Source organism: Mus pahari, chromosome 15, assembly GCF_900095145.1.
Source record: "Mus pahari chromosome 15, PAHARI_EIJ_v1.1, whole genome shotgun sequence".
Taxonomy (NCBI): Eukaryota; Metazoa; Chordata; class Mammalia; order Rodentia; family Muridae; genus Mus; species Mus pahari.
In genome coordinates this window covers 50,563,218-50,588,791 of record NC_034604.1, presented here as the reverse complement: position 1 = coordinate 50,588,791, position 25,574 = coordinate 50,563,218, and the positions used below count along the sequence as shown (strand labels likewise).

Below are 25,574 nucleotides of genomic sequence, written 5' to 3'. Positions count from 1 at the left end.
TTTCTGAGTTCGAGGCCAGCCTGGTCTACAAAGTGAGTTCCAGGACAGCCAGGGTTATACAGAGAAACCCTGTCTTGAAAAAAACCAAAAAAAAAAAAAAAAAAAAAGAGAGAGATGCCGGGCTGGGAGACGGCTCATTAGGGAGAGTGCTTGCTGTGCAGAAGTGCGTACCTGAGCTCAGATCTGGAGCACCCACTTCAGTTCCGAGTGGGCATAGCTGCTCACCTGTGATCCTAGCCCTTAGGAGGAAGGGACAGGAGATTCTCAGAGGACGCTGACCAGTTAGACGAGCTGGAGCATCAAACCCCGAGTTCATGTGAGAGATGCCTCAATATTGAAGATGGAGCGTGATAGAGGAAGATGCTCAATACTGATGATCTCTGTCTTTCGCACACATGCGCACACGCTCACGTGAACTCATAAAATTTATCCTGGCGGAACTGAGAATATTTCCATGTCTCTTTAGCTAAATCTGTAAATCGATCGGAAGGTTGAAACACTAGGGAATTTCCCCAGGGATCTCATGCTGGAAAAAGGAGAAGGCATCAACCAGAGGGGGAGCTGGAAAAAAGGTCTTCCACAGTTCTAGCTTGGCTGACTTTACAGTATGAGACTGAAGCGCAGACAGAGATGGGTAAATAAATGTTGGGCAGACCACACCTTGATCCCAACTCTTTAGCTACACATATTCTGGGACCTCTATTTAAACTTAAATCTCATCTCGGGACCTGAAGACTGGCTTTAGGGGAAGTCACTGGATCTCTTTGTCCCTCTTCTCAATGTGGTTGCATTGACTATATCTCCCTTTTCTGATTTTTACTATTAACTTGGCTATTACTATTAAATTAGCTAATTTAAAAAAAAAAAAGATTTATTTATGTATTTCTTATGTATACAGCATCCTGCCTGCAGGCCAGAAGAGGGCACCAGCTTTCATTGTAGATGATTGTGAGCCACCATATGGTACCTGGGAATTGAACTCAGGACCCCTGGAAGAGCAGCTAGTGCTCTTAACCTCTGAGTTGTCTCTCCAGCCCTTAAATTGGCTAATTTTTAATATTAATTGGCATCTTAAGGATGGATGGCCAGACTTGAACTTTTGGAGCACAGACTGTGACCCCCAAGTTTGATAAAACACACACGTGCCCACATACATGTGAGCATGCATATACATATGCAAAAAAAAAAAAAGAAGAAGAAATGCTTATGGTTCAGTAAGTCTGACTTTTTAAACGTGCACCAGGTTAACAGACTGTTCTTTTAGGTGTTACTGCCTTTTGCCCCAACTTGGGTCCATTTTCCGTCTCAGGATTACAGAACCAAGCATCAACTGAGCAGAAAATGAGACTTACTTTTGGCTAAGAGCAAGAGAAATGGAAGATAAACTTTCAAATAAGTTTTGCAATTTTGGGGCATTGAGAAGTACCCGGTATAGAGCATATAAGTGAGGAAGACAGATATAAGAAAATAGGCCTAAAAAGCAGGGAGGAGTGTTTGTATTTTTTCAGATTTTGGCTAGTGAGCATTCTGGAGTTCAGATACCTCTTTTTTCTCTCCCCTTTTCTTGTCTTCTTTCCCCCTTTTCTATTTGTGGCTGTTGCCATGGTAACTGTCAAATGTCACCACTCTGGTGGAGACATAGGCCACCAGTGCTTCCCCATAGCCTAAGGGATCTCACTGGAGGGATGTGGATTCAGGTGAAGTCAAACCCTTGACAGCACAGTGGAAAAGAATTTCAGGACCAGTCAGAAACAAAATTAACAAGCTTGGTAAGATAAAGGGTGGTGCATACTTCCGATTGAATGCTGGCCACTGTGAGAGGTGAGCAGAAGGGCTGTAGCTGTCTTCGGACACACCAGAAGAGGGCGTCTGATCTCATTACAGGTGCTTGTGAGCCACCATGTGGTTGCTGGAATTTGAACTCAGGACCTTCGGAAGAGCATCCAGTGAGCTTAACCGCTGAGCCATCTCTCCAACCTGGAAAATTTTCTTTTTGTAAAGGGATTTTTACCAGGTACATTGTTTAAATTTAAAGAGAGAGAGGAGTGATAACCTAGTAAAACTCAAACTCACAAACATTCTGACCCTAAACTGCTTAGTTCATCTGTTTTCAAAGTCCTTCCTTGTCTTTGGGAAAATGAGTTTTATCTCTGTAGGCCGTCTGTTCCTGGTTTTTGGTTTTGTTTTTTGTTTTTTGTTTTTTTTTTCAGTAGTGTTGAAATTTTTTGATGCTCAGTCAGCAGGAAACATAAAGTGGATTTTAGGGTGAGGGCTTAAATAACAAAGTTTTAAAGTTATCTTTTGGGAAAGTCTCAATTCTTTCATTGAATTTTTATACTTTGCAGTCTCTGTCTCTCTGTGTCTCTGTCACTGTGTGTGTTTCTCTGTCTTTCTCTGCTTGTTTTGTTTTGTTTTTTTGAGACAGGGTTTCTTTGTGTAGCCTTGCTAGCCTAAAACTTGCTCTATAGACCAGGCTGGCCTCAGACTCAGAGACCCGCCTGCCTCTGCCTCCTGAGTGCCTTCCCATGAGCCTAAAAGCAATACAGCCAGTCCTTGGCCACCACCCTAAAATTATGAGCCAAAAGAAATCTTTCTTCTTTAAAGTCATTTTTTCTCTGGTGTGGTTTCACTGTCAAAAAGTGATTGACTTAGTGAATGTTCAATCAACAATCTCTCCTCTCCTTCCTATACATTCTGCTACCAACTGGCTGGGGAGGCAGATATACGCCTGCAGCTTCCACCCTCCTGGTAATCAGCTGTAAAGCCTTTGCTGTCGTATTTAGAGACTTTCAGGTGCCTTCCTTGGCCTGCAGAAAATCTTGGCTTTGAAAATCTGCTGATTATGATGGCCTTGCAATCTGGAAGTTAGTTACTCTTCCCTTGGTGTCCTCAGCCCCGAGGGAGGAAGGCCACCCGCTTCAGATAAACACTCCTTAAATCATTGCTCTGGAGAAGTGTGATCTAAAATGCCACAGCAGTGTAGGGAGGAGACACATAGGGAGTGAAGGCAGAGACACAAGGCCTTCCTACCACATTTACAGTGACCCTGAAGATAGCTGCAGGCCCGAGTGAGGAATCAAGGCTTCGGAGAATAGCAGCTTCAGCGTTCTAACTGTGGCAGTGTGTGGATTCTGTGGATAGCTAAGGATATAACTAAACACTTTGTCACAGCAAAGATTGTTTTTAATGTTTTTCTCTAAGAGTTTTACCTCTTACTTTTAGGTCTGCAGTATTTTGAATTAGTTGCATATGATGGTAATTAAGAGAATTAGCCCTTGGCGGGGCAGGCACTTTTAGGGGACAAGCTCATATGTTTACTAGGGAAAAGCTGCTGTCCCCTTACAAGATTGGTAATGTGACTACAATTTTATTTTCATTTTTAATGCGTGTGTGTGTGTCTGTGTCTGTGTATCTGTGTATGTGCATGTGTGCCTCCAGATGCCTCCAGAGGCCAGAGGTCAGATCCCTCAGCGCTGGAGTTACAGGCCACTGGAGCTATAAGCCGCCCAGTGTGGGCGCTGGAAATCAAACTCTGGTCTTCTGTAAGAGCATGAAGTGCTCTTGACTGCTGAGCCATGCTTCTAGTCCCAAATCCCCTTCTTTGATTTTCACTATTACTTGTCTCTTCATTTTTATTTATTAAAAAATTAAATACATTTATTTATTTAGTGTGTGGTGTGTGGGGGCAACTGTATACATAAGTGCCTGCCATAACTCATGTGCACGGGTCAGAGGACAACTTGCTGGAGTCGTTCGTTTCTCTCCTTCCACCATGTGGTGCTGGGGACTGAACTCAGGCCATCTGGTTGGCCTCCAAGTGCCTGTGCCCTCTGAACCATTTATTTGTCTTTTTACTTGTCCTACCGAGGACAGTTTGACCCTATATTGTTATGATGGTTGGGGGTGGGGAGCTGTGGTGGTGGTGGAAGTTCTGACTCCACAAGTCCTTGTAACAAACTGTTCCACACCCCCAGCTCACTAGGGTGTGACTTTCGAGGTGACCTGGAGTACATTTTGCTCATTATAATGGCAAAGTCTCCACTCACAGGAGTTAAGTATTTGCTATTCCCTTCAAAAAGTGTATTTTATATATTCTTAATATGGATTTCATATATTCTCTGCATATTTGTCTGTGTGAGGGTTTCAGGTCCCCTGGAGCTGGAGTTACAGACAGTCGTGAGCCACTCTGTGCGTCCTCCGGAAGAGCAGTCAATACTCCTAACCACAAAGCCATTTCTCTAGCCCCAGTGCACTTTCATTGTAGAAACTGACCTCATTATTTTTTTTCAAACATTTATTTATTATTAAACGTAAGTACTCTGTACCTGTCTCCAGACAGCACCAGAAGAGGGCCTCAGATCTCATTATGGATGGTTGTGAGCCACCATGTGGTTGCTGGGATTTGAACTCAGGACCTTCGGAAGAACAGTCAGTGCTCTTAACCACTGAGTCATGTCTCCAGCTCCTGGCTTTGTGGTTTTTATACCCAGCTTTGTTATGCCGTGCTGGAAATGGAACTTCTTCTTCTTCTTCTTCTTCTTCTTCTTCTTCTTCTTCTTCTTCTTCTTCTTCTTCTTCTTCTTCTTCTTCTGATTATTATTGCTGCTGCTATGGCCAATGAGGTTGTTTTCATTTTTCCTCAGCATGTTTGTTATTGCTATATAGAGAAGTCACTGTATTAGTCAGGTAGCTACACTGGTAGACTGTTTGCCCAGGATGCATGAAGCCCTGGGTTTATCCCTAGCAGTGAAGAGTCAGGTACATTTGCGCCTGGGTGTAATCTCAGCACTCAGGTGGGAGAGGCAGGAGTTATGATCATCCTTTTAGTGAGCAGGAGGCTAGTTTGGGCTATATAAGACTTTGTCTAAAAAAAAACAAAAAACAAAGTCCCAATAATTTTTTTATATTGATTTTATATCTAATTGCTTTACTGAAAATGTTAACAGACATTAGACACATCTGGTATAGTCTTTAGGGACTTTTAAATAAAGGGACATATCATGTGCAAATAAGTATAGTTTGATTTTGTTTTTTCCTTTCCTATTTGTATCCTATCCTATTTATGACTTTGGCTGCAGGGTAGAAAGCAATTGAAACATATTGAAAACATAGGCGGGGAATCATTGAGAAATCCAACACAAGTAACAGACTGGATATCAGGGAGGCACCTTGAATGCATGTGGCTAGTGCTGATAAGATGCTAGGATTTCCTTCATATAGAGAGGCCTGGTTATTGAAGAATGACACAGTCACCTGTAAGAGAGTGAGGGGCAAGGATATTGTAGAAAAAAGATGTGCAGAGTGAAGGCCATCGATTGAAACGATGTTCGCTCTTTAAAAGTAAGAATGTACCGAGGCAGCGTATTTTGAAGGCAGTACAATCATGTGATACTTTTTATTTATTAGGGAATATTTGTAATTTACCAAAGCGGTGAAAATAACCTTTCTTTAAACCTCCGTACACTGAAAAACCTTCCTAGGCTACTACGGGGGTCAGTGACGTCATCGCTTCTTGAAGTTTCAGGTCCCAGCCCAGATCCACGGAACGAGCATGTCCAGAATACCTGAGCCCTGAGCGTAGTACGGCCCAGCAGCGTGCGGTGGTTTGAAAGCTCGGCTCGAACACAGCGGACTTCAGAAGCAGCCGGTGGCGCAGTTCCCGGGACCCTCAGCCCCGTCCCCGCCCCAGACCCTGAGGCAGCCGCTTTTACCCAGCGGGTAAGGCTCGGAAGACCCCAGCGGGAGAGGATGAGGAGTGGTCAGCGGACGTGTCTAGGGGGTGGAGCGAGGCTGCCCAATGGGATCCCCGGGGGAGGGGTCTGCCCAATGAGCGCTCGCGAAAGGGGGCTGGGGGACGGCCTCCCAAAGAGGGGCAGGGGGCGGGGCCTGCCGAGTGGACTCTCCGGGGCGGGGGGCGGGGCTGTATTTCCCGGACTGCCCTGGCGGAGGGGCTTCTGGCGTGCTGAGCTCAGTATGTGGCGTGTGCCCCGCAGGCTCTGTGTGCAGTCCGTGAAGACCAGCAAGCTTTCCGGCCCGTGGAGCAGGCCCGCCGCCCACATGTCCTCTCTGCTGATCCATCATCCCCAGTATGCCTGGCTGCAAGACCTGGGGCTCCGCGAGGATAACGAGGGCGTGTATAATGGAAGCTGGGGCGGCCGGGGAGAGGTATGCTGGAGTCCCGGAAAATTGTAGCCAAGGTTTGCCTGGGAGGCCGCAAGGCGGGCGCCTCCCCTCCCACCTCCCAACTGGAGCTGAGGGAGGATAGACCGGGATGGGAAGTTCTAAAGTTGTACAGCAGAAGTTTTCTCCTGCAGAAAGGCAAGAAGAATCGAATTTAGATTTTAGCGCTGTGAGAAATCGATGGCGTATTGGAGCTGCTAGGAAGGCTTCAGTGCTTACTTAAACCGTATGGCAGCCTTGCTTGGGATCTGTAAAAGCTCGTCCTGGCTGAAATGTTGTGAACTTTCTCCCCATGAAGACTTGGTTTTCAGTATTTATTGCCCAGACTTAGCACCATGATAAAACATGCAGTGGACAGGTTAAGGTTCTGGTTGCCTCAAACTTAGGAGAGTGTCTCATACTTGTAAAGCTTTTTCAGAACATGACATTCAACTCTACTAGAACCTGCTTTGTTACAGGAAAAGCAACTTTTTGGCTACCCTTGGCTGTAAGAGATACAGGTGATTTTAATTGTTACCATGAAATTGGGAGTTTCACCTCGTCTCTTTTTTCTTTTTGGTTTTTGAACAAGAACCCAGGGATTGTGCACCCGCAGCAAGCACTCTACCTCCGCCTGTCGCCCCCCCTTCTTTTCTTTTCTTTTCTTTTCTTTTCTTTTCTTTTCTTTTCTTTTCTTTTCTTTTCTTTCTTTCTTTCTTTCTTTCTTTCTTTCTTTTTTTTTNTCAAGACAGGGTTTCTCTGTGTAGCCCTGATTGTCCTGGAACTCACTTTGTAGACCAGGCTGGCCTCAAACTCAGAAATCCGCCTGCCTCTGCCTCCCAGTGTGCCACCACTACCTGGCTCCACCTGCTTCTCCTGTGGCACCATCTAGTTATTAGTGTCTTTTGATAAAACCTAGTCTTTTAGGGGCTCTTTAGTTTTGTCTTTTGCCTTTTTTTTTTTTTTTTCCTGGAGTCTCTCCGGTTTCCTTAAGACAGGCCTTTTCGTAGTGTGTCTGGACTTGGGGTGGGCAGAGTGTGGTGGAAAGCAGTATGTAAACTTGTCAGCTGAATGGCTGGCTACAGTGAGGGTTAGGTGTGTTGTGTCTATGCCTCTGAATGTAGTATTCAGATGACGAATGCATGGCTCTTACAGAGAGTTCCTGATGAATAGATGAGAAGCCCAAGACTGTTCTGAAGAGTGGGTTAGTCATAACAGAAGGCAGCCTGAAGGCTCTTACTTTGGTTTTATTTTTCTATTTTGGGAATGATTATAATTTCTATATATGATTGTCATTTTTTGTTTACTTGTATTTCAAGGTAATTACGACCTATTGTCCTGCTAACAATGAGCCAATAGCAAGAGTCCGACAGGTAAGTTGTTAAAATTTAAGCTGTTACAGGGAACTGTGCTAGCGTTCTCTAGAGGCAAAGATTATGAGCAGCACAGATATACAGAATCACGCAGTTCTTTTTCACTCTGAGCCTGTCTACGGAGACTGCCCACTCTTGCTCTGTGGAATTAGCTAGAAAAGGTGAATCATAGAGAGAGTTAGGCAAAAGGCCTCTGTATTGTTCTTGTATTGGATACAAGATGAGATGTAGCCCAGGCTGGTGTTGATCATGCTGTATAGTTAACAGTGACTTTGAACTTAGCTATAGGCATGTAGGACTGTACTAGGTTTATCCTGGGGCTTGAACCTGGAGCTTTGTCTGTGCTAGACAGTTGGATTACATTCCTGGTCTCCCTCTGGGGATTGCTTCTGAGTCAACTCCAGAGGTTTTTTTTTTTTTTTTTTTTTTTTTTTAGAGAATGAATGTTCAACCCAAGTTTGAACGTTCTAATATGCATCATGTGTTGTATCCAGATGAGGCTAGACCTCAGTTTAAAAAGCAAGGCTTCACAGCACGGCTGGGTTATCTTTTCTTGTATTAGATTCCAGCTGTTTTCTTCTATTTATGCTTTAGTTTAATTTAATTCACATTCCCTGCTCCCCATGCTGGGAATTGAATCCACTGCTGCAAACATGCTAGAGATGAGCTTTGCCTCTGAGCTACCACTCCAGCTTTTTAAACAGACTTTAGGATTGTAGGCTATTGAAATCATTATCATCCGTGAGTCTTAGGGACAGTTTCTTTCTTTCTTAGTTTCCACTTCTTTTGCAAGGATATTTGTATATTCTAGAAGGTGAGTATCAGTGTTGGTCAGTGTGAAAGCCATAGCTCTCATCTTGAGGAGAACAGGAAATGGTTTATTCTGGAGCCAGATTTGAGTGACCATCATGTCTAGGAAATGCAGGTTATTTCCCCAGGAAAGCCGTTCCATAGAGCTTTATAGTTGTAGAAAAATAAAGTCGTACACCAAAGCAGTTAAACATTGGTGGCACCTCAGAGCGGTGGTTACAGCAAGATGGGGACACTCTGCTGATGGCATTCTTTAGCTTTTATGTTGGTGGAAACTAGTGATCTGCTAAGCTGATAGATTCCAAAAGGCTTTTATTGGTTAGTCATAGGATATTAGTTCTTAAGTCACAGCATGCTAGTTCTGACAGACACCAGGTGGGCAAGGAATGGTTTATTCAGGGGGGTGAAAACTAGCTTACAATAAGGTAACTAGGTTCTGGATTTGCAACATTCCAACCTTTCTGTATTGATTGATTGATTATTGGTTTTTTGAGACAGGGCTTCATTGTATAGCCCTGGCTGGCCTGGAATTCACTCTGTAGGCCAAGCTGGTCTTAAACTCACAGAGATCCACCTGCCTCTGTTTCTCGAGTGCTGGGATCAAAGGTGTGCAGCACCACCCCCGACTGGCCCCATTTGCAGTTCTAATCAGCCAGTCAGTCTCTGCAGACACAGCTTTTTTTTCTTTTTCTTTTTCTTACTTATACTTTCTCATTCCTTTCCTCTCACTCTCATTCTGCACCTAGGCCAGCCTGAAAGACTATGAAGAAACCATAGGGAAAGCCAAGAAAGCCTGGAACATCTGGGCAGATGTAAGTACGGCGTTTGCAACATCTGGGCAGATGTAAGTACAGCGTTTGTGACACCACTGCAGAGCAGGTCACCTGATGTTCTGATGAAAGTCAGATGAGATGGGAAAGTGCTGAAAAGTGCATTCTTGGGGACTGTGCTGATTTCCTCCTGGGTATTCTAAAGCCAGCGTCCTTGCCGTTAGGGATTAGAAGAATGGGTAACTTCAAAATAGATAAAAACTCCTGTGAACAGTGTCAGCTGGAGCTGTGATTATTCTCCCCCAAACCTCTAACTGAGCAAAAGAAGGGGAGTTCTTTGTTCTCTGTTCCTCCTGCCTCTCTGATACTGGTCAGGGACAGAATGTCTTCACAGCATGCCTGGCTCCAGAGCGTTTTCCCAGGGCTAAGGAGAAGGGAGAATCTGCCCCCTTCATCTCCACACACCATCCATCATGGGTTAACAGAGCCCAAGTGAGAATTGTGAGAGCTGCTGGGCTGGGCCTCACTCACTCACCACTAGGTGGGTGTGGAGTGTGGTGTGAAGGAGAGAAGGAATGGCTTGGGCCTTCCAGCATCCCCCTGCCTCCACCTGAGAGGGTTTTCATAAAGAGGGGCGGCTGGGAGAGCCTGCCTTCTGGAGTTGTTGTGAGGGTTAGATCGCGAGATCATGTATTGCTGGCAGGCGTTTATGGCAGAACTGGCACATGGTGAGCATCTCTACACCATCATGCCACGCATAGGGATTATACTTAGACATCAGGCTTGGTGGCGAGTGCCTTCATCCACTTAGCCACCTCAACAGCTGCCTGGCTGTTTTGTTTTAAGGACGATGCTGTAAGATAGTCATATTTACTCTTTGTCATCCCAACGTCTTCAGCACAGATGTTATCAGAGCTGCCTTCCAGCCTTTCTCTCCCAGCTCTCCTGTGTTGTGGTTCTTCTCTACGTGTTACAGGATGCACACACAGTTTTAGGATCACATTGTGTGTGTATATCAGCATAAGGATAATGCATACTTATTGGTGTTTATTATTGTGTGTCCATGTGCACACGAGTCGTGCATCACAGAGTACATGTGGCGGTCAGAGGACCCTTGGAGTCAGTTCTCTTTGCCTTCACGTAGGTTTTGGGAATCAAACACACATTGCCCGGGATGCATCTTCATCCATGGAGGCAGCTCACCGGTCCAGTTATTTTTAAAAAGACGTGTGTTTGTTTCTTTGTGTATTATTGTGTGTATGTGCTCGCGCACGCGTGCACAGAGGGTAGAAATGGGCATCAGTATCCTCCTTGATCACTTTCTGCTTGCCCCTCTGAAGCAGGGTGTTTACTAGGTTGGAAGCCAGCAAGCAAATCCCAGCAATCCTCCTGTCTCTGCCCCACTCATGCAGCGAGGTTACTGCCATCTGCTGGGAGTCCTCCTTAAGGCTGCGAACCAGATGCTCCTAATCACTGAGCCACCTCTCCCAGCCACACACATTAAACTTTCTCTGTTTGTCCTGGTCGTCCTGGACAACTTGCTCTGTAGACCAGGCTGGTCTTGAACTCAGAGATTCTCTCACCGCTGTCTCCTGAGTGCTAGGATTAAAGGCATGTGCTACCATACATGGCCAGAACATTTAAAAAAGAGATTTATTTATTTATGCATATGAGAGTTTTGCTTGAATGTGTGTCTGTGAACCACATGCATGCCTAGTGCCTTCAGAGGTCAGAAGAGGGCCCTGGGTCCTCTGGATTGGAGTTACAGATAGTGAGCTGCCACATGGGTGTTGGAAACTGAACCTGGGTTTTCTGCAAGAGCAACAAGTGCTCTTAATTGCTGAGACATCCCTCCAAACCCGACCTACCTACCTTTCTTTCATGCTTGCTTTCTTTCTCCCTGCCTCAGTCTTCCAGATGCTGGAATCATTCACATGTCTTAAACAGAACACTTATGCCATTGTGTGTTTATCTAGAGTAAATGAAAAAATATTTGAGACCAGTTTGTATGGTTTTAGGGTCTGTCTTCCTAAACTGATTTAAAAAACTTTTTACTTATTGTTACGATAGTGATGGTGGTGATGTGTGTACACATGCCTCATGATGTGCATTTGGAGGTTAGAGGTCAACTTTGTAGAGTTGGTTCCTTCCTTCCATCTTACGTGGCTTTTGGGGATCAAACTGAGGTCCCCAGGCTTGAGCAGCAAACACCTTTACCTGCGGAGCCATCTCGTCTTGCTCCTTAGCTGACTTTTCAGTCTGTCTCCCTTGCTGCAGTGGTCACTGTCATGATAATCTTTCCGAGCTATTATGCTGTATTGTTTTGTTGCTGTTTTGAATTTAGGATCTCCGTTGGGGCTCCAATGTCTTATCCCACAGTGCCAGATTGTATTCGGCATTCCTTCAGCAGAGTTGCTGAGTAAGTCAGGAAGGTCACTCTTAGATGAGTAAGCTGGGCCAGTAAAGGATCAACTTGTTGGAATTGGAGTTGAGCAATGGAGTTCAAAGATTAGTGCAGATACAGCTTTTTTCTAACAGTCCTCTTGGGCTCTGGTCAGTGTGACAGTGACTTAGGGTAGGCATAGCTGGGCCTCACGCGGAGCCATCAGAGCAGGCTGTCCGGGTCTGCAGCCTCTCTGAAGGGTCCTTCCATGAGGCTCTCTGCTGCCCTCTTTCCTTCTGTTGACTTTGCCTACCTACATTGCGACAGAACACTGCTTTGTTTCATTCCAGTTAAGCCTGGAAATTGCAAAGGGAACGTTTTTCTTTAAGGGAGATAAAAACAAGGGATAATGAAGGGAACGGTTGCAGAGTCCAAGAGCCAAATATTGGGCAGAGCTCAGGCAGGCCTGCAGAGGAGGGGGAGGAAGGATCGGCAGAGCCAGAGGGATCAAGGTCACCACAAGAACACAGCCCACAGAATCAACTGAGCATTACTCGAGTGGGCTCAGAGATCTGGGAGCCTCTGCATATCTGTTGCGGTTGTGGCTTGGTGTTCCTGTGAGATTCCTAAGAGTGGGAGTAGGGATTGTCTCTGACTCTCTTGTCTGCCTGTGGGACCATTTTCCTCCCACTGGGGTACCTGTCCAGCCTTGATGTGAGAATGTGTGTCTGGTCTTACTGTAGCTTGTTATGCCATATTTGCTTGATGTCACTCAAAGGCCTGCTCTTTTCTGAGGGGAGATGGAGGGAGAGACAGGCAAGAAGGAGGAAGGGAAACTGCCGTTGGGTCATACTATATGAGAGAAGAATAAATACAAACAAAAAACAACAAGAAAAATGAATATAAAGGAAAAGTAACTTATAAAAGCTGCTTTGTTTGTTTGTTTGTTTGTTTTTGAGAGAGAGAGGGTTTAACCTAGCTTAGGGCAGCCTCTAGCTTGGTATGGCCACGGTTGGCTTTGAGCTCCTGACGGCTCTCCCTTCACCTCCCCAGTGCTGTGTTAGAGGTACACACCTCCATGCCTGGCTGAAAACGCATTCCTTTTTCTTGATTAGAGCTACCTCAGAGAAGCTGGCTGGGACTGAGACTTGTCACCTTCTCAGGAAGGAGCTCTACCTAGGACTTTCCCCGTCTTGTTCCTCCATGTCCCTTGGGTATCCTCAGTTTCCCCTCTGTTGCCGGTGAGAAAGTGTCAGAGACTCTTTTGTCCCTTGAGGTTAGATGTGGATCCTTTCTCCTAACTGCAAAGAGAAACAAATACCAGATCGCTGGGAGCTGTGCGTACGGCCTCGTTATGTAGCAGTGTTCCCTTCTGATTGCTTCTTTATGAACAGAGCTCATTGTGTCACTGTCACACAAGCTGGACTTGACCCTGGGCTCAAGCGTTTCTCCCGTCTGAGCTTCCCAAGAGCTGAAGCTAAAGCGGTGCATCAGGGTGCCCTCAGTCTGTGTCCTTCCTTCTACACGCTGCCTTATGTCTATTCTAGAGGAGACCTCATGGGTGGGGCATGTGCAGTGCTGAGACTTCTCATGTGAACCTGGGGACAGGGTCCTGGAGGGTTTTCTTTTCCCAGTTTGAAAAGAAAGAATTGGTTCATTTCCTTTTCTGTGTGTGTGTGTGTACTGTGTGCATGTCTGGAGTCAGTTTCCAGGTGCCACTGGGATGGTAGGAATATTGCCCTGATCCTCTGTAAGAGCAGCAGGTACACTTAACTGTCGAGCCATCCCTCCCAACTTTTAAAGTGACGTGTAAAAGTTTATCTTGTGTACGTATGTGGATGCCATGCACCCGTGGAGGTCGCTTCTCTCCGTTTGCAGTGTGGGCTCTGGGGATCGAACTCAAGTCTGTAGGCTTGGCAGCGGGCGCTTTAGTCCACTGAGCCAGGTATATATCCCAGACTGGGCGCTGTGTAATTACCTTGAACCTCTGATCTCGCTGCTTCCATCTCCTGAGTGCTTCGCTAGCATGTCTGGCTTTCTGCAGTGACCGTTATTGAACGCATGGCCTTACTTATGCTAGGCAAGCACCCTACCAAATGAGCTGTGATTTCAGCTTCGCTTGTTAATGGACGAGTCGATTTCATTCTAGAAATGTGGCTGTCTTCCATGTTCCTTATTCCTTTCTCCCTGGCCTCTTCAAACCCTAATCCATGCCTTCTCACTCCATGTCCTTCCTGAGGATAATCTGGGAACCTGAAACTAAAGCGAAAGATGCCAGGTTAGGTGATGTTGTTTATTAATGTGATCTGGCATAGAGTCTGGTTGTGAAAACTGCATGGCTGATCAATAATCAGTGGTCAATCAGTTGCCAGCTATCAAACCTTGAACATTTAAAAATACACGACTATGTCTTAGTCTGGTTTCTGCTGCTCTAACTAAATACTATGAACGGGGTAATTTATAAAGACATTAATGTTTTATAGTGCCGGGGGCTGGGCAGTCCTGAGCCAAGGGGCCACATCTGATAGTCTCTGTGATGATTATATAATAAAATCCCAAGACAGGACAGACATCCTACTCAGGTAGGTCACTCTCCTCCTACAAAGCTATAATGAAGCCATAGGCTTCTTCCCTTAGACTCACCTATCCCTAAGGCCCTACCTTACCTGCAGATCCCATTGGCACCTGACTTTAGCATCTACCCTGGAGATACACTACAAACCATAACACTCTATTGCCATCTTCGTACTAGCTCTGGTCTAAGCCGATGATCTTCACGAGACACGTCTCTCCAGTCACTTTCTACAACTGGACCTAGAGCAGTATACTGAAGTGTATTTTGATGTTTTTTTTTTTTCTCCTTTTTAAAATCTCCTGTGATCCATGCCATGTGTTAGATCTTTGGCCCTTGGCCGTGTGGCTCCTTCTCTTCTCTTGCTTCTCTGAGCTGCTTTGCTCTTGAAAACGACTACATTCTCTCTGCCTTTAACCTTTGCACATGCCCTGCTCTTCGCTCTGATTTCTCTGTCTTTTTACTTGGCTGATAACAGTCGTGCTTTAAGTCTTTGCTCTACACTTTCAAAGGCCTTCCTCCCGCCTCCCATAGTAACACTGATTGGCAAGTCCTGCTCTAGCTGTACAACCTTGCTCCCCTCCATGTAGTCTGCTGCTTCACTGAATTGTGGTTCTACTGGGCAAGAATTACAGCTACCTCGTTTGCAGTGATGTCTCCAGGCAGATGTACAGTAACCAGGACACTGATGGGAGTAAATTAAATGTGTGCCCCACGGCACTAGGGAAGACGACCCAGTGCTTCAGAGCACTTACTGCTTTTGTAGATCAGGGTCAGTTCTCAGCACCCACATGGCAGCTCACAGCTGCCTACAAGTCCAGTTTCAGGAGCTCAGGGGCCCACTGCTGACGTCTGTGGGTTCCTGCACACATATAGTGCACATGCACACACTGAGGCACACACCTAAAATAAATCATAATTATTTTTTAACAATGTCTAACACATGGAAGGTAGAGAACATATGTACTTGATCTCAGCTGATATTCAACAGCATGGCTTGACTTACAACCATGTCAGCTAAATTCATAAGAAACATAACGACATCTGTGCTCTTCAGTTAATGTTACAAGGAGGACATGTATCATAAAGATGACTGACTTGGCGAGGTGACTCAGTGGGCATAGGCAGTGGCTGCCAAGCCTGACAACCCAAGATCTATCCCCAAGACCTACATTGTAGAAGGAGAGGACCAACTACTCCAAGTTTGTGATTTGCCCTCTGACCTCTCCCGCATCACCCCCTCATACACAGAAAATCTAAACACATATTTTTGGTGCTGGAGGGATGCTCAGTGGTTGAGTGCTTGCTGCTTTTAGCAGACCAGGGTTTGGTTCCCAGCATCCACGTTAGGCAGCTCTCAGAGCCCTGTAACTTCAACTACAAGAGATCTGATACCATCTTCCATCTTCCACAGGTACCCACATGCATGAGCGTCCTACACACACAGAGATAATACACATAAAAATAAAATTACTATTATTTTTTAGAAAAGTAAACTTTACAGTTGTATAAACTATGGTAAGTGGGAGTGGAGGGAATGCTCAGTGGTTAGAGCACTGTCTGCTCTGGCAGAGGAACTGAGTTTAGTGTCCCGCACCTATATAGTGGCTCACACCATCTATAAAGTTCAGACACCCTCTTCTGGCTTCTGAGGGCACCAGGCACACAAGTGGTACACAGTTAAAACATCTGTACTAAATAAATAAATAAAGTGAACATTAGCTGTAATTCTTTTTTTTATTGTTTTACTGTACATTTATTTATTTATTTATATTTATTTTTATTTACTTATTATTTTCTTTATTTACATTTCAATGTACATTTATTTTTAAAGAAAAAGATAACAAAAACCAGAAAAATACAAGTTGTCCCAACAAATAATTTCAAATCTTTGTCATGACTGATATTATAACCTTCTACATAGTTTTTTTTAATTAAAGTTATTTCTATATGCCTTGTATTGTGTGATTTGATTAAATGCACAAACCTTTCGTAAGCTAAAATAAAAACAAGTATTAATAAACTTTTATCTTATAGGGCAGGAAAAAGCCCAAGCAAGCCCATGCCTATTGTCAGTGTTCTTATTTTATTACTACTTATTTATGGATTAAGTCTGTACTGTATTCTATCATCTTTTAGCCTACTTCTTCCTTCTTAGAAATTTTATATATATATATATATATCTCTATCCATCCATCCATCCTTGGAGTCAAAATCTAAACTTCCAGAATATTCTTGACTTACTCTGATTCTGCCAGAGGATACAGTTACACTGAAAATAAGAAAAGTAAAAACTTTTTTTCTAATCCACTTCAGGAGCTCTGTTTGTAGTCAGAGCAGTATTACACACCAGAAAACTGCTTCTGACTGGACCCTTTGTATGTACCAGGAGAGCTTTACGGTTTTTAGTCTTAAAATAGGAGAAAAAATACCTGTTCTAACAATTATAGGACAATTTAGCAGTTAATATGATTGTACAAAAGTGCTTAATAACTCATAAAACAGATATGATGCTTGCTATTTTGTGTTGAACATCTTCTACAGTCCAGGAGTACAACTATAAGCCTTCCAAAATCATATTATGCTTTTAATTCTCAAATGCACAATAGTTATGGTTCCATTCAATATACATAAGAGTTTATAGTGAAAACAGTTGGGTGATTTTATTAGAATTAAAGAGCTAGAATAGGGTACTCTGTTCTATTGTATCCAACCCATGGCACTTCCAAGAGAAACTGTATGGTTCCTTTCTGCTCCTGGCTATTTCATGCCCCTAAGAATGGTGGCTGAGTGAGACTCAGGGGCAGGAAGGAATTACAGAGTGACTTCTGTGACAAAGAAAATACCTTGATAAGTCTGTGCTTGCATTTCAGAAATCCTAGGCTTCATACATTATTTTTTATAGTTTTTAATAAAACAAGTGTAAGATTAAAAGTAATTCAAATGCCAGACCATGACATGCCACCCCAAAGCTTCTAATTTTAGTCTCATTCCATTCATATTCTCAGGCATATAAACAAATCACAAATGACATGAACTAGAGAAAATATGGATGTCATTTGCTTTAGGGATAAACCAGGGAATCAACAGAACATTCTTTGTAAAAATACAGAAAAATGTTTTTCATAGTAGCTAATTGTCCTCTTAGCCATTAAGACACATTTCTGTCATATTTTCACTCTTTACAAAAATCATTCTCCCAGTATAAACATGAATATTTTCATCACGCTAATTTCTAAATGACATCTCTATAAAGGTAGTTATTTCTAACCTCTTGAACATCCTGCACAATTGATTTTAATCACTGGAATGCAGCATTGCTTCGATTGCAATGTGATTTGGTAGTCAATATTCCTTTTTCCAGTAAAAAAGGTTTCATGAGCAGAAACTGGGTTCCTTGTGGCTTCATCGATCAAGAGAACGTTTCTGAGCCTCTTCTGAGCAAACGTTTCTTAGTAAGTTGATAACAGCTCTTGGGTCATCACTCCTCATAATGGCACTGCCAGACAATCATGCTCCTGCCTCTGCACACTTCTGAACAGTGTCAGGACCTACTCCACCATCGACCTCTATATCCAAAGTTGGAAACTGGGTCCTCAACCAGTGAACCTTGGGCATCATATCTTCCATGAATTTCTGCCCTCCAAACCCAGGTTCTATGGTCATTACCGAGGCTATATCTATTTGATTAGCCCATGGGGCCAAATATTCAACTGTAGATCCTGGTTTGATGGCAAGGCCAACCTTCATCCCATTCTCCCGGATGTCTTTAATCAAAGCCCCTGGGTTCTCAGTTGCCTTAAGATGAAACGTATATGGATTGGCCCCTGCCACAGCCATTGGTTTTACCCACTGTTCTGGCCTAGACACCATCATGTGCATATTAAAGAAAGGGTCCTGGCCTAACTGCTTTCGGAGGCTTTCAACCACAGGGTGACCAAAAGTGATATTGAGGACAAAATGCCCGTCCATTACATCCAGGTGCAGGTAGTCGGCCCCCGAGTCCAGCATGCGCAGGCACTCGGCCCCTAGGTTGGCCAGGTCCTTGTTGAGAATGGACGGGCCGATCTTGCAGCCCGACGCCATGGTGACGCCATGGTGCCGGTTCCCTAGAGCCTAGCTGTAATAAATAAATAAATAAATAAATAAATAAAGTGAACATTAGCTGTAATTCTAAGGAATTGCCACGGTGCCGGTTCCCTAGAGCCTAGCTGTAATAAATAAATAAATAAATAAATAAATAAATAAATAAATAAATAAATAAGTGAACATTAGCTGTAATTCTAAGGAATTGCCACTGCTGACATTTTGGTGCAGAGCCCAGGTTGAAGCAAATTGTTGCTTACCGTCAGTGTACTGTCTTGTACTTAGTGTTATACCGTTGAAGCTCTTCTGTGATTTTCTTACATGCCCATCCATTTGATTTAGAGACGGTTCTGATGGGTTATCTCTGTTAGAAAACTTGTACAATGGTTGCTGTTTTATCTGTTTGTTTCAACACACGTATAAGCTCAGTTGCTAGAAAAGGAGCTGCCTGCTCCAAGAGTTAGAGTGTTCCCAACAGAATACAACACGATACGTTCCCACAATACTGTTCCCATGGTGCCCTCCGCAGAAGTCCTAGCGAAGAAGTGGGGGTGCTCTGGGGAAAGAGAGCAAAGTGAGAGCTTCAGCTTGCGGCTCAGTGGGGCTCTGAAGGATGGAGTGGGGGCATGTTATAGGGAGGGGTGGGGAGTAGGGTTCCAGCCTATGATCTGCAGGAAGTGCTTTCTCTCTTATTTATTAATTATTCCTTTAAGACAAGGTCTCAGGAAGTAGCCCAGTCTGGCCTTGAGATTAAGATGGAATTTACTACCTAGCAGAGTGACCTTAAGTTCCCCATCTCCCCTTCCTACCCCCCCCACCTCTGCTTCCTGCAGGCTGAGATTGCAGATGTGTGCAGGCGTGTGAAGTTTCCTTTAGCTGCCTTTGAAAGAGAGGCAAAGGAATAGTTAAAGGAGCTGTGGTGACTATTAGGAAGTTGCATCACTGTGTCACAGCGCAATATTAACATTGTTCAGCCTATAGTCTTCATCTCCAAACCCTGCCCTTTGCCTCAGTTGTCTGTGTATGTAGCTTTTCTTTGTCTTTTTTTCCAAAAAAGTATTTATTTTTAGTTAATTAATTTGTGTGTGCGCATGCGTGTGGAAATTACAGGTCAACTTTCAGGAGTAAGTTCTTTCTCCCCAGCAGGTGGATCCTGGAAACTGAACTCAGGCTGTCAGCTTTGGCAGCAGGGGTCCTTACCTCCTTAGCTACCATGACAGTCCCATGCCTAGCTTTTCTTTCTCTCTTTTTTTAACTTTTTATTATTTTTACATTATTATCATTATCATTATTATTGTGACAGCATTTCTCTGTGTATCCCTTGCTGCTTGGGAACTCGCTCTTTGGCCTGGTTGACCTCAAATTCAGAGATCCACCTACCTCAGCGTCTGCTGGCGTTAAAGGAGTGTGCTAAGGTGCCCTTTCATACTGGCTTTCAAGAGAGAGACCTGAGAGAATCATCCTTAGCTTGTGCATTTTCCTTATTTCCTCCTTCTGTTCTGTTAGTGTGTTCTGTCAGTTCTTCAAAAACAGATTGCCATCTGCTTCCCATCACCCCTCCCCTTGTCACCATTGCAGTGCTAAGACTGAGCTTCCAGACTTTGTCAACTTTTTTTTTTTTAGGGTAGTGTCTCGTGTAGCCAAGGCTGGCCCAAAACTGGCTGTGTAGCCAAGGATATCCTTGAACTTCTGATCTTCTTGCTTGTGTTTCCCAGGTGCTGGGATGACATTTGTACACCATCACACCCAGTTTTGCAGTGTTCTGGTGGGTGGAACCAACGGCTTTGTGAGCGCTAGGCAACCAGCTGCCCTACTCTGTTTTAAATTGAGCTCTCTGGTTCCTCTCTCCTCCAGTAAATAGCGATGTTGAAAGCTAGAGCAAAGCACTTTGTCCCGTGCTTAGGAACAAGGTTTCACAGTGCCTCTGGGCTGAAATCCTCCTCCCAACCCCAGCTCTGGGGGTGGGGTGAGAGGCAGAGTCTGTTTTCAGTAACTTTGGCAGGCCTGGAACTTCCTATGTATACCAGGCTGGTCTTGAACTCAGGAATCAGCCTGTGCCTGCCTCTTGAGTACTGGGATCAAAGGCTTGCACCGCTGTGCCCAGCTGAGACTCCCTCTCTTTAAAGCCTCTAGCTGTGGAGGCACAGGCCTTCCCAACCAACCTCTTTATTCTGCACGATTCTTTCTATATTTCTTGGCCAGCTCTTTATGTCCTGGAGGACTCAGCGTGGGTCTGAGCTTAGATTTACTTCCCCTGCATCCAGCCTTGTTCTCCTCTCTCTTTGACTCTTTGGTCTTTAGACCTTCAATTCATAAATGTTGCTGATTTTGTCCGTGCTTCCCAGAAGAGGTGGCTCCAGGGACTTTAGCCATATCACAGTGACCTAAAAAGCCTCTTGCAACATAGTTGCGATGTGTTCTTCTGTGGTGAGCACTGGTAGACATGGACATAGGCTTTGACATCAAAATTCCACTCTTTTCTTAGATTCCTGCCCCAAAGCGAGGAGAAATAGTCAGAAAGATCGGCGATGCCTTTCGGGAGAAGATCCAATTACTGGGGAGACTGGTAAAGTGTTTTTGAAGTCTTTTAGTGATCTCCTGAGTATCAGTCAAGAGTAGGCTGCATGAGTTCACATGAATACATTTTGTTTTGTTTGAGACTGAGGTTTCTGCAGTGCCGTCTAGCCTTGGCTCAAGCGATCTCTGCCTCAGACACCTACCTGCTGGAGTTCTGTGTGCTTCCTTGTCCCACTAGGTTGGATCAGATTTAAAAAGATTAATGTTATAGGTGTGTCCTAAGATTATGATTTTTAAGAAAAACAATTTTTTAATGATTTATATATTTTATGTGTGAGTGGCCAATCTGCATGAACACCTCCGTGCCAGAAGAGGGAACCGGATTTCACTATAGATGGTTGTGAGCCACTATATGGTTGCTGAAAATTGAACTCAGGAGCTCTGAAAGAGTAGCCAGTGCTCTTAACTGCTGAGCCATCTCTCCAGCTCTAAGAAAAACAAATTTTGAAATCCTTTTTTTTTTTTTTTTTTTTAAATTAGGAAAGAAAAAAAAATTACCTGGTTTAAAAGTCATCAAAGCATGATAGATTATATGCATGAATGAAAGTGTCAAAGAATTAATAAAAAATAATATATTAAAAATAAGACAAAAAAAGCAAGTAAATAAATTTTGGAAGAAAAGAAAAAAATTCTATAATTTATTACCTACATAAAATGTTTTATTTTGTCCTCACCTTAATGTTTAATATACAAATTCTGCTTGAGAAATTCTGCTTGGGTTTTTACATCTTTAGGTGTCTTTGGAGATGGGGAAAATCCTAGTGGAAGGAGTAGGAGAGGTTCAGGAGTACGTGGACGTCTGTGACTATGCTGCCGGCTTGTCGAGGATGATCGGGGGACCCACCTTGCCTTCTGAAAGTAAGGCTGGAGTCAGTTAAGCTAAGTGCTTGGTGCCGCGATACAGAGCTTCAAACGCTCTTCTGTGGGCCCAGCGAGATGGCTTAGCAGGATGCCTGACAACTTCAGTTCCATTCCCAGGACCCACAGAGTGGAAGAAGAGACTGAGTTTTGTTGTCCGCTGGCTTCCACGAGTGTGTACGCACAGGCATACACCCCAGGTCGTTATGTTTAGGATTGAGGGCAGTGCCAGGGAATTGGTAGCTATAATAAGCATGCCAGTTAGAGGACAGGACTGTAAGCATGTAGGGGGCTGGTACGTCCTCCCCAGGAAGCACCCCAGGCCTTGAAGGACCTGGCACTGGTGGTAGAATCCTTCGAGTGGGAAGAGGGCTGCATAAAGTTGAGGATGGGGGAACCATGTAGGGACCACCTGTTTCAGCACAGCTGGCGGATGCAGTGCATGGATCCCTCTTGTGAGGGGCTTTATCCTGAGTAGCTACAGCATCTATGTAGACTCTAAAGGCCTCTAAGTGAGGAGTTGATGGTAGTAGGGCAAAGAAGAGAGTAGGAGAGAAGGCTAGACCTCCCAGGCAGGAGTTGGGATACTGGTCTATGGGAGGACCTGGGTATCAGGTGCTATGCTATGAGGTTCCTGGCCCTGCTTCCAGTGTGAGTGATGACCAGAAGCGTCACTTTCCTGCATGTGATAGCATGTAAGTGTGACCAGGTCTATGAAAGCTCCTTGCCCTGTTCTTTACAACCCCACCGGCTGTTCATTAAAATAAGCCGTTGTGGGATTAGCTTTAAAGTTTGCAATAAAATATGAGTTTTGGTTTTTTTCTTTAAGGATTTATTTATTTTTTATTTATATGAGTACACTGCAGCTGTCTTCAGACACACACTAAAAGAATGCATCAGATCCCATTATACATGGTTGTGAGCCACCATGTAGTTGCTGAGAATTGAACTCAGGACCTCTAGAAGAGCAGTCAGTGCTCTTAACCACTGAGCCATCTCTTCAGCCTTTGTTTTGTTTTTTATACAGTGTCTCATCTATTCCAGGCTGTGCTGGAACTTACCATAGAGCTGAGAAAAGCCTTGAGTTGATCTTTCTGCCTCTACCTGCTGAATGCTGGGTTTACAGGCATGAGCCACCACATCCAGCTTATGCTGTGCTAGGGATCAGAGCCAGGACTTTGTACATGTCTGGCACGCAGTCTACCAAATGAACCACATCTGCCAAAATATGAACATTTCTACTCGTACTTTTAATTTCCTTATAGTGAATGAAGTTTTTGTAATCCATCCAACATGAGCCTGTAACATGAGCTTTCTTGTCTTGAAGTTAGAGAGGTCAAGAGACAACATGAGGATCACAGACCTGACAATCACGTGCTCTGTGCTCTGTTTATATGTTACCCTCTGTGTTCACATCGTTTGGGGGGGAACCTCCTACTATCTCATGACAGATCTCTATCTTTCAAATGGGATCCATAATGCCCTTATCTCTGCAGCTCCTGACCTATGAGGTATAGTGAACACCAGTACAGTTGGTAAGCTGGTGTCGTAACAAACAGTTCTGTTTTATATTACAGAATATGTTCTTAAGCCTTTGGTTCTGTGAGGTAATCCATGGAAGCATCAGGAATACGCTTTGGTCTGATACATATACTTTTGATCAGAAGAAAAGTGGCTTAGGATTTTATGCGTAACAAGTATGTTCACTAAGTGAATATTTATACATCTCAGGACCTGGCCATGCACTCATAGAACAGTGGAATCCCTTGGGCCTGGTGGGAATCATCACTGCCTTCAATTTTCCCGTGGCTGTGTTTGGCTGGAACAATGCCATATCTCTGATCACAGGGAACGTCTGCCTTTGGTAAGCCATCATTCTCCAGTGTCATCATAAGAAGGTGATGAATAAGTAGCTGGAGCCATTTCTCTGCACTGCGAAGGGTTTTAGATGTATTAAAGTGTCTTCCAAACCCTCTTAACGAATACATTAAGTCACATGTGCTAATTGTGCTTGATTTTAATTTGTATTTGACCATGCCGAGTGTGGTGGCACATGCCTTTAATCCCAGTACTTGGGAGGCAGAGGCAGGTAGATTTCTGAGTTCGAGGTCAGCCTGGTCTACAAAGTGAGTTCCAGGACAGCCAGGGCTACACAGAGAAACCCTGTCTCGAAAAACAAAAAACAAAACAAAACAAAAATTGTATTTGATCATCGGCAACCTGTTTGGATGTAGTAGTGTCTCCTTCCCCTGCCAGCTGTTCTTACTCTAAGTTGTACCTCCGTTCTGACACCTAAGTGCCTGGTGTTAGGCTCCATAGGCTCATAATGACTCAGTCTTCCATAGACCTGTCCCCGGTTCAGATGGATGGATGGATTGATTTTTTTTTCTTCCTTTCTCTCTCTCTTTCTTTCTCTCTCTCCCTCTTCCTTCCTTCCTTCTTTCCTTCCTTCCTTCCTTCCTTCCTTCCTTCCTTCCTTCCTTCCTTCTTTATTTCCTTTTTATTTTATTTTATTTTTTTGAGAGGAAGACTCTGAACTCTTGCCTCTACCTTTTAAGGACTGGTATTATGAGCATGGGCTACCATCTCTAGGATTTGATTGATTGATTGAGACAGGATCTGACTCTGTAGCTCAGACCACATTGCTGCCTCAACCCTCTGAGTGCAGGGATTACAGGTGCATAGCACTGTGCCCAGCCAAACTTACTAGTGTTAAGTAATGCCATCAATAGGACATTCTCAGTCTCTATAAAACAGAGCATAGTTTGAAGGTTTGGTACCATTTTGCCAAAGGAACCTATACATTGTATCTGAGCTTTCTCATGGCTGTGACCCTCTGCCTGATAAGGAGCAACTCAAGGGAGGAAGGTATATTTTGGGTCACAGCTGGGGGTGGGGAGCGAACAGTCCATCATGGCGGAGCCAGCAAGGCGATGGGACCAACTTGTTCATATCACTGCTGTGTATCTGGTTTCCCCCTTTTCTCCTTTTCTTCAGTCCAGGAATCTAGCCATGGGACGGTGCTCCCCATGTTCAGGGTGGGTCTTCCCCTTCAGTTAGTCGTCTCTGAACCACAAGTCCCTTCTTAACTACATTTGAAGTTTCAGTGCTGGGTGTCTCAGCACTGGCCAAGGCAGTGCTCAGTCCAGTCACGCTGACAATCCTAAGTAACGATCATCCAGTGCTGAAACCCAGTGTGTTAGTTATGAGCTGACAGTGCCACTCCCGCCACAGTTACCGTGGTCCTGCGGCAGCTGCCCTCAGCATCATTTGGAGCAGGGTTGTTACGTTTGCGAGGTTCCCAGCTCCCTGAGACACCGCCTGAAGGATAGGTTTCCATTTCAGTTACTAGTGTTATTTGTTGTCTAATTAGAAGCTTTTCCCTATAACTTTGTTTTTCTTTGAAATGAAAGGCATTTGCCTCTCCTCAAGTTAATTCTCTTCGTCTCTCTTAAATGTCTCTAGGAAAGGAGCACCGACAACTTCCCTCGTTAGTGTAGCTGTCACAAAGTAAGTATGTGTGGCTTTCTTTTTCCTGGTATAACATATTTTGCTAGGATGGTTGACAGGCACTGGTGTATGTGCGTATGTGTGCAGGTGTGTGCTTTTTTTTCCTTTGAGATAGGGTTTCTCTGTGTCTGACTGTCCTGGAACTCACTCTATAGACCAAACTGGACTCAAACTCACAGAGATCCACCTGTGTCTACCTCCCAAGGGCTGGGGATAAAAGCATGCACTGCCACCACTTAGCAGGCGTTTATTTATTTATTTATTTATTTATTTATTTTAGATTTATTTGTTTATGTGTATGAGTACACTGTAGCTGTCTTCAGACACACCAGAAGAGGGCTTTGGATCCCATCACAGATGGTTGTGAGCCACCATGTGGTTGCTGGGAATTGAACTCAGGACCTCTGGAAGAGCCATCTCTTCTGCCACGGTGTTGGCTTTTTTAATGGTGGGGAAGTGTTGTGTTTGTTTCAGCA

At 44.3% G+C, this 25,574-nt stretch overlaps 1 protein-coding gene and 1 pseudogene across 4 annotated transcripts in view; one reads left to right on the top strand and one right to left on the bottom strand.

Moving 5' to 3' along the window:
- The window catches only part of Aldh7a1 (aldehyde dehydrogenase 7 family member A1), a 48,371-nt gene that overhangs the window by 4,016 nt on the left and 18,781 nt on the right, over positions 1-25,574 (top strand). Inside the window, exons 2-9 of one of the 3 annotated variants that reach the window (XM_029546858.1) lie at positions 5,519-5,718; positions 5,994-6,165; positions 7,479-7,532; positions 9,089-9,154; positions 20,639-20,719; positions 21,465-21,588; positions 23,320-23,452; positions 25,054-25,098. In XM_029546858.1, coding sequence (XP_029402718.1) covers positions 6,058-6,165; positions 7,479-7,532; positions 9,089-9,154; positions 20,639-20,719; positions 21,465-21,588; positions 23,320-23,452; positions 25,054-25,098 — 611 coding nt within the window. In that variant the 5' untranslated portion in view covers positions 5,519-5,718; positions 5,994-6,057. Of the gene's footprint in view, positions 1-5,518; positions 5,719-5,905; positions 6,166-7,478; positions 7,533-9,088; positions 9,155-20,638; positions 20,720-21,464; positions 21,589-23,319; positions 23,453-25,053; positions 25,099-25,574 lie in introns of those variants that run through there. The other 2 variants (XM_021214346.2, XM_029546857.1) reach the window with 2 other exon arrangements.
- On the bottom strand, positions 17,578-18,153 carry LOC110333010 (annotated as a pseudogene). The gene has a single exon (XR_003845280.1). The product of XR_003845280.1 is annotated as a ribulose-phosphate 3-epimerase pseudogene (transcript).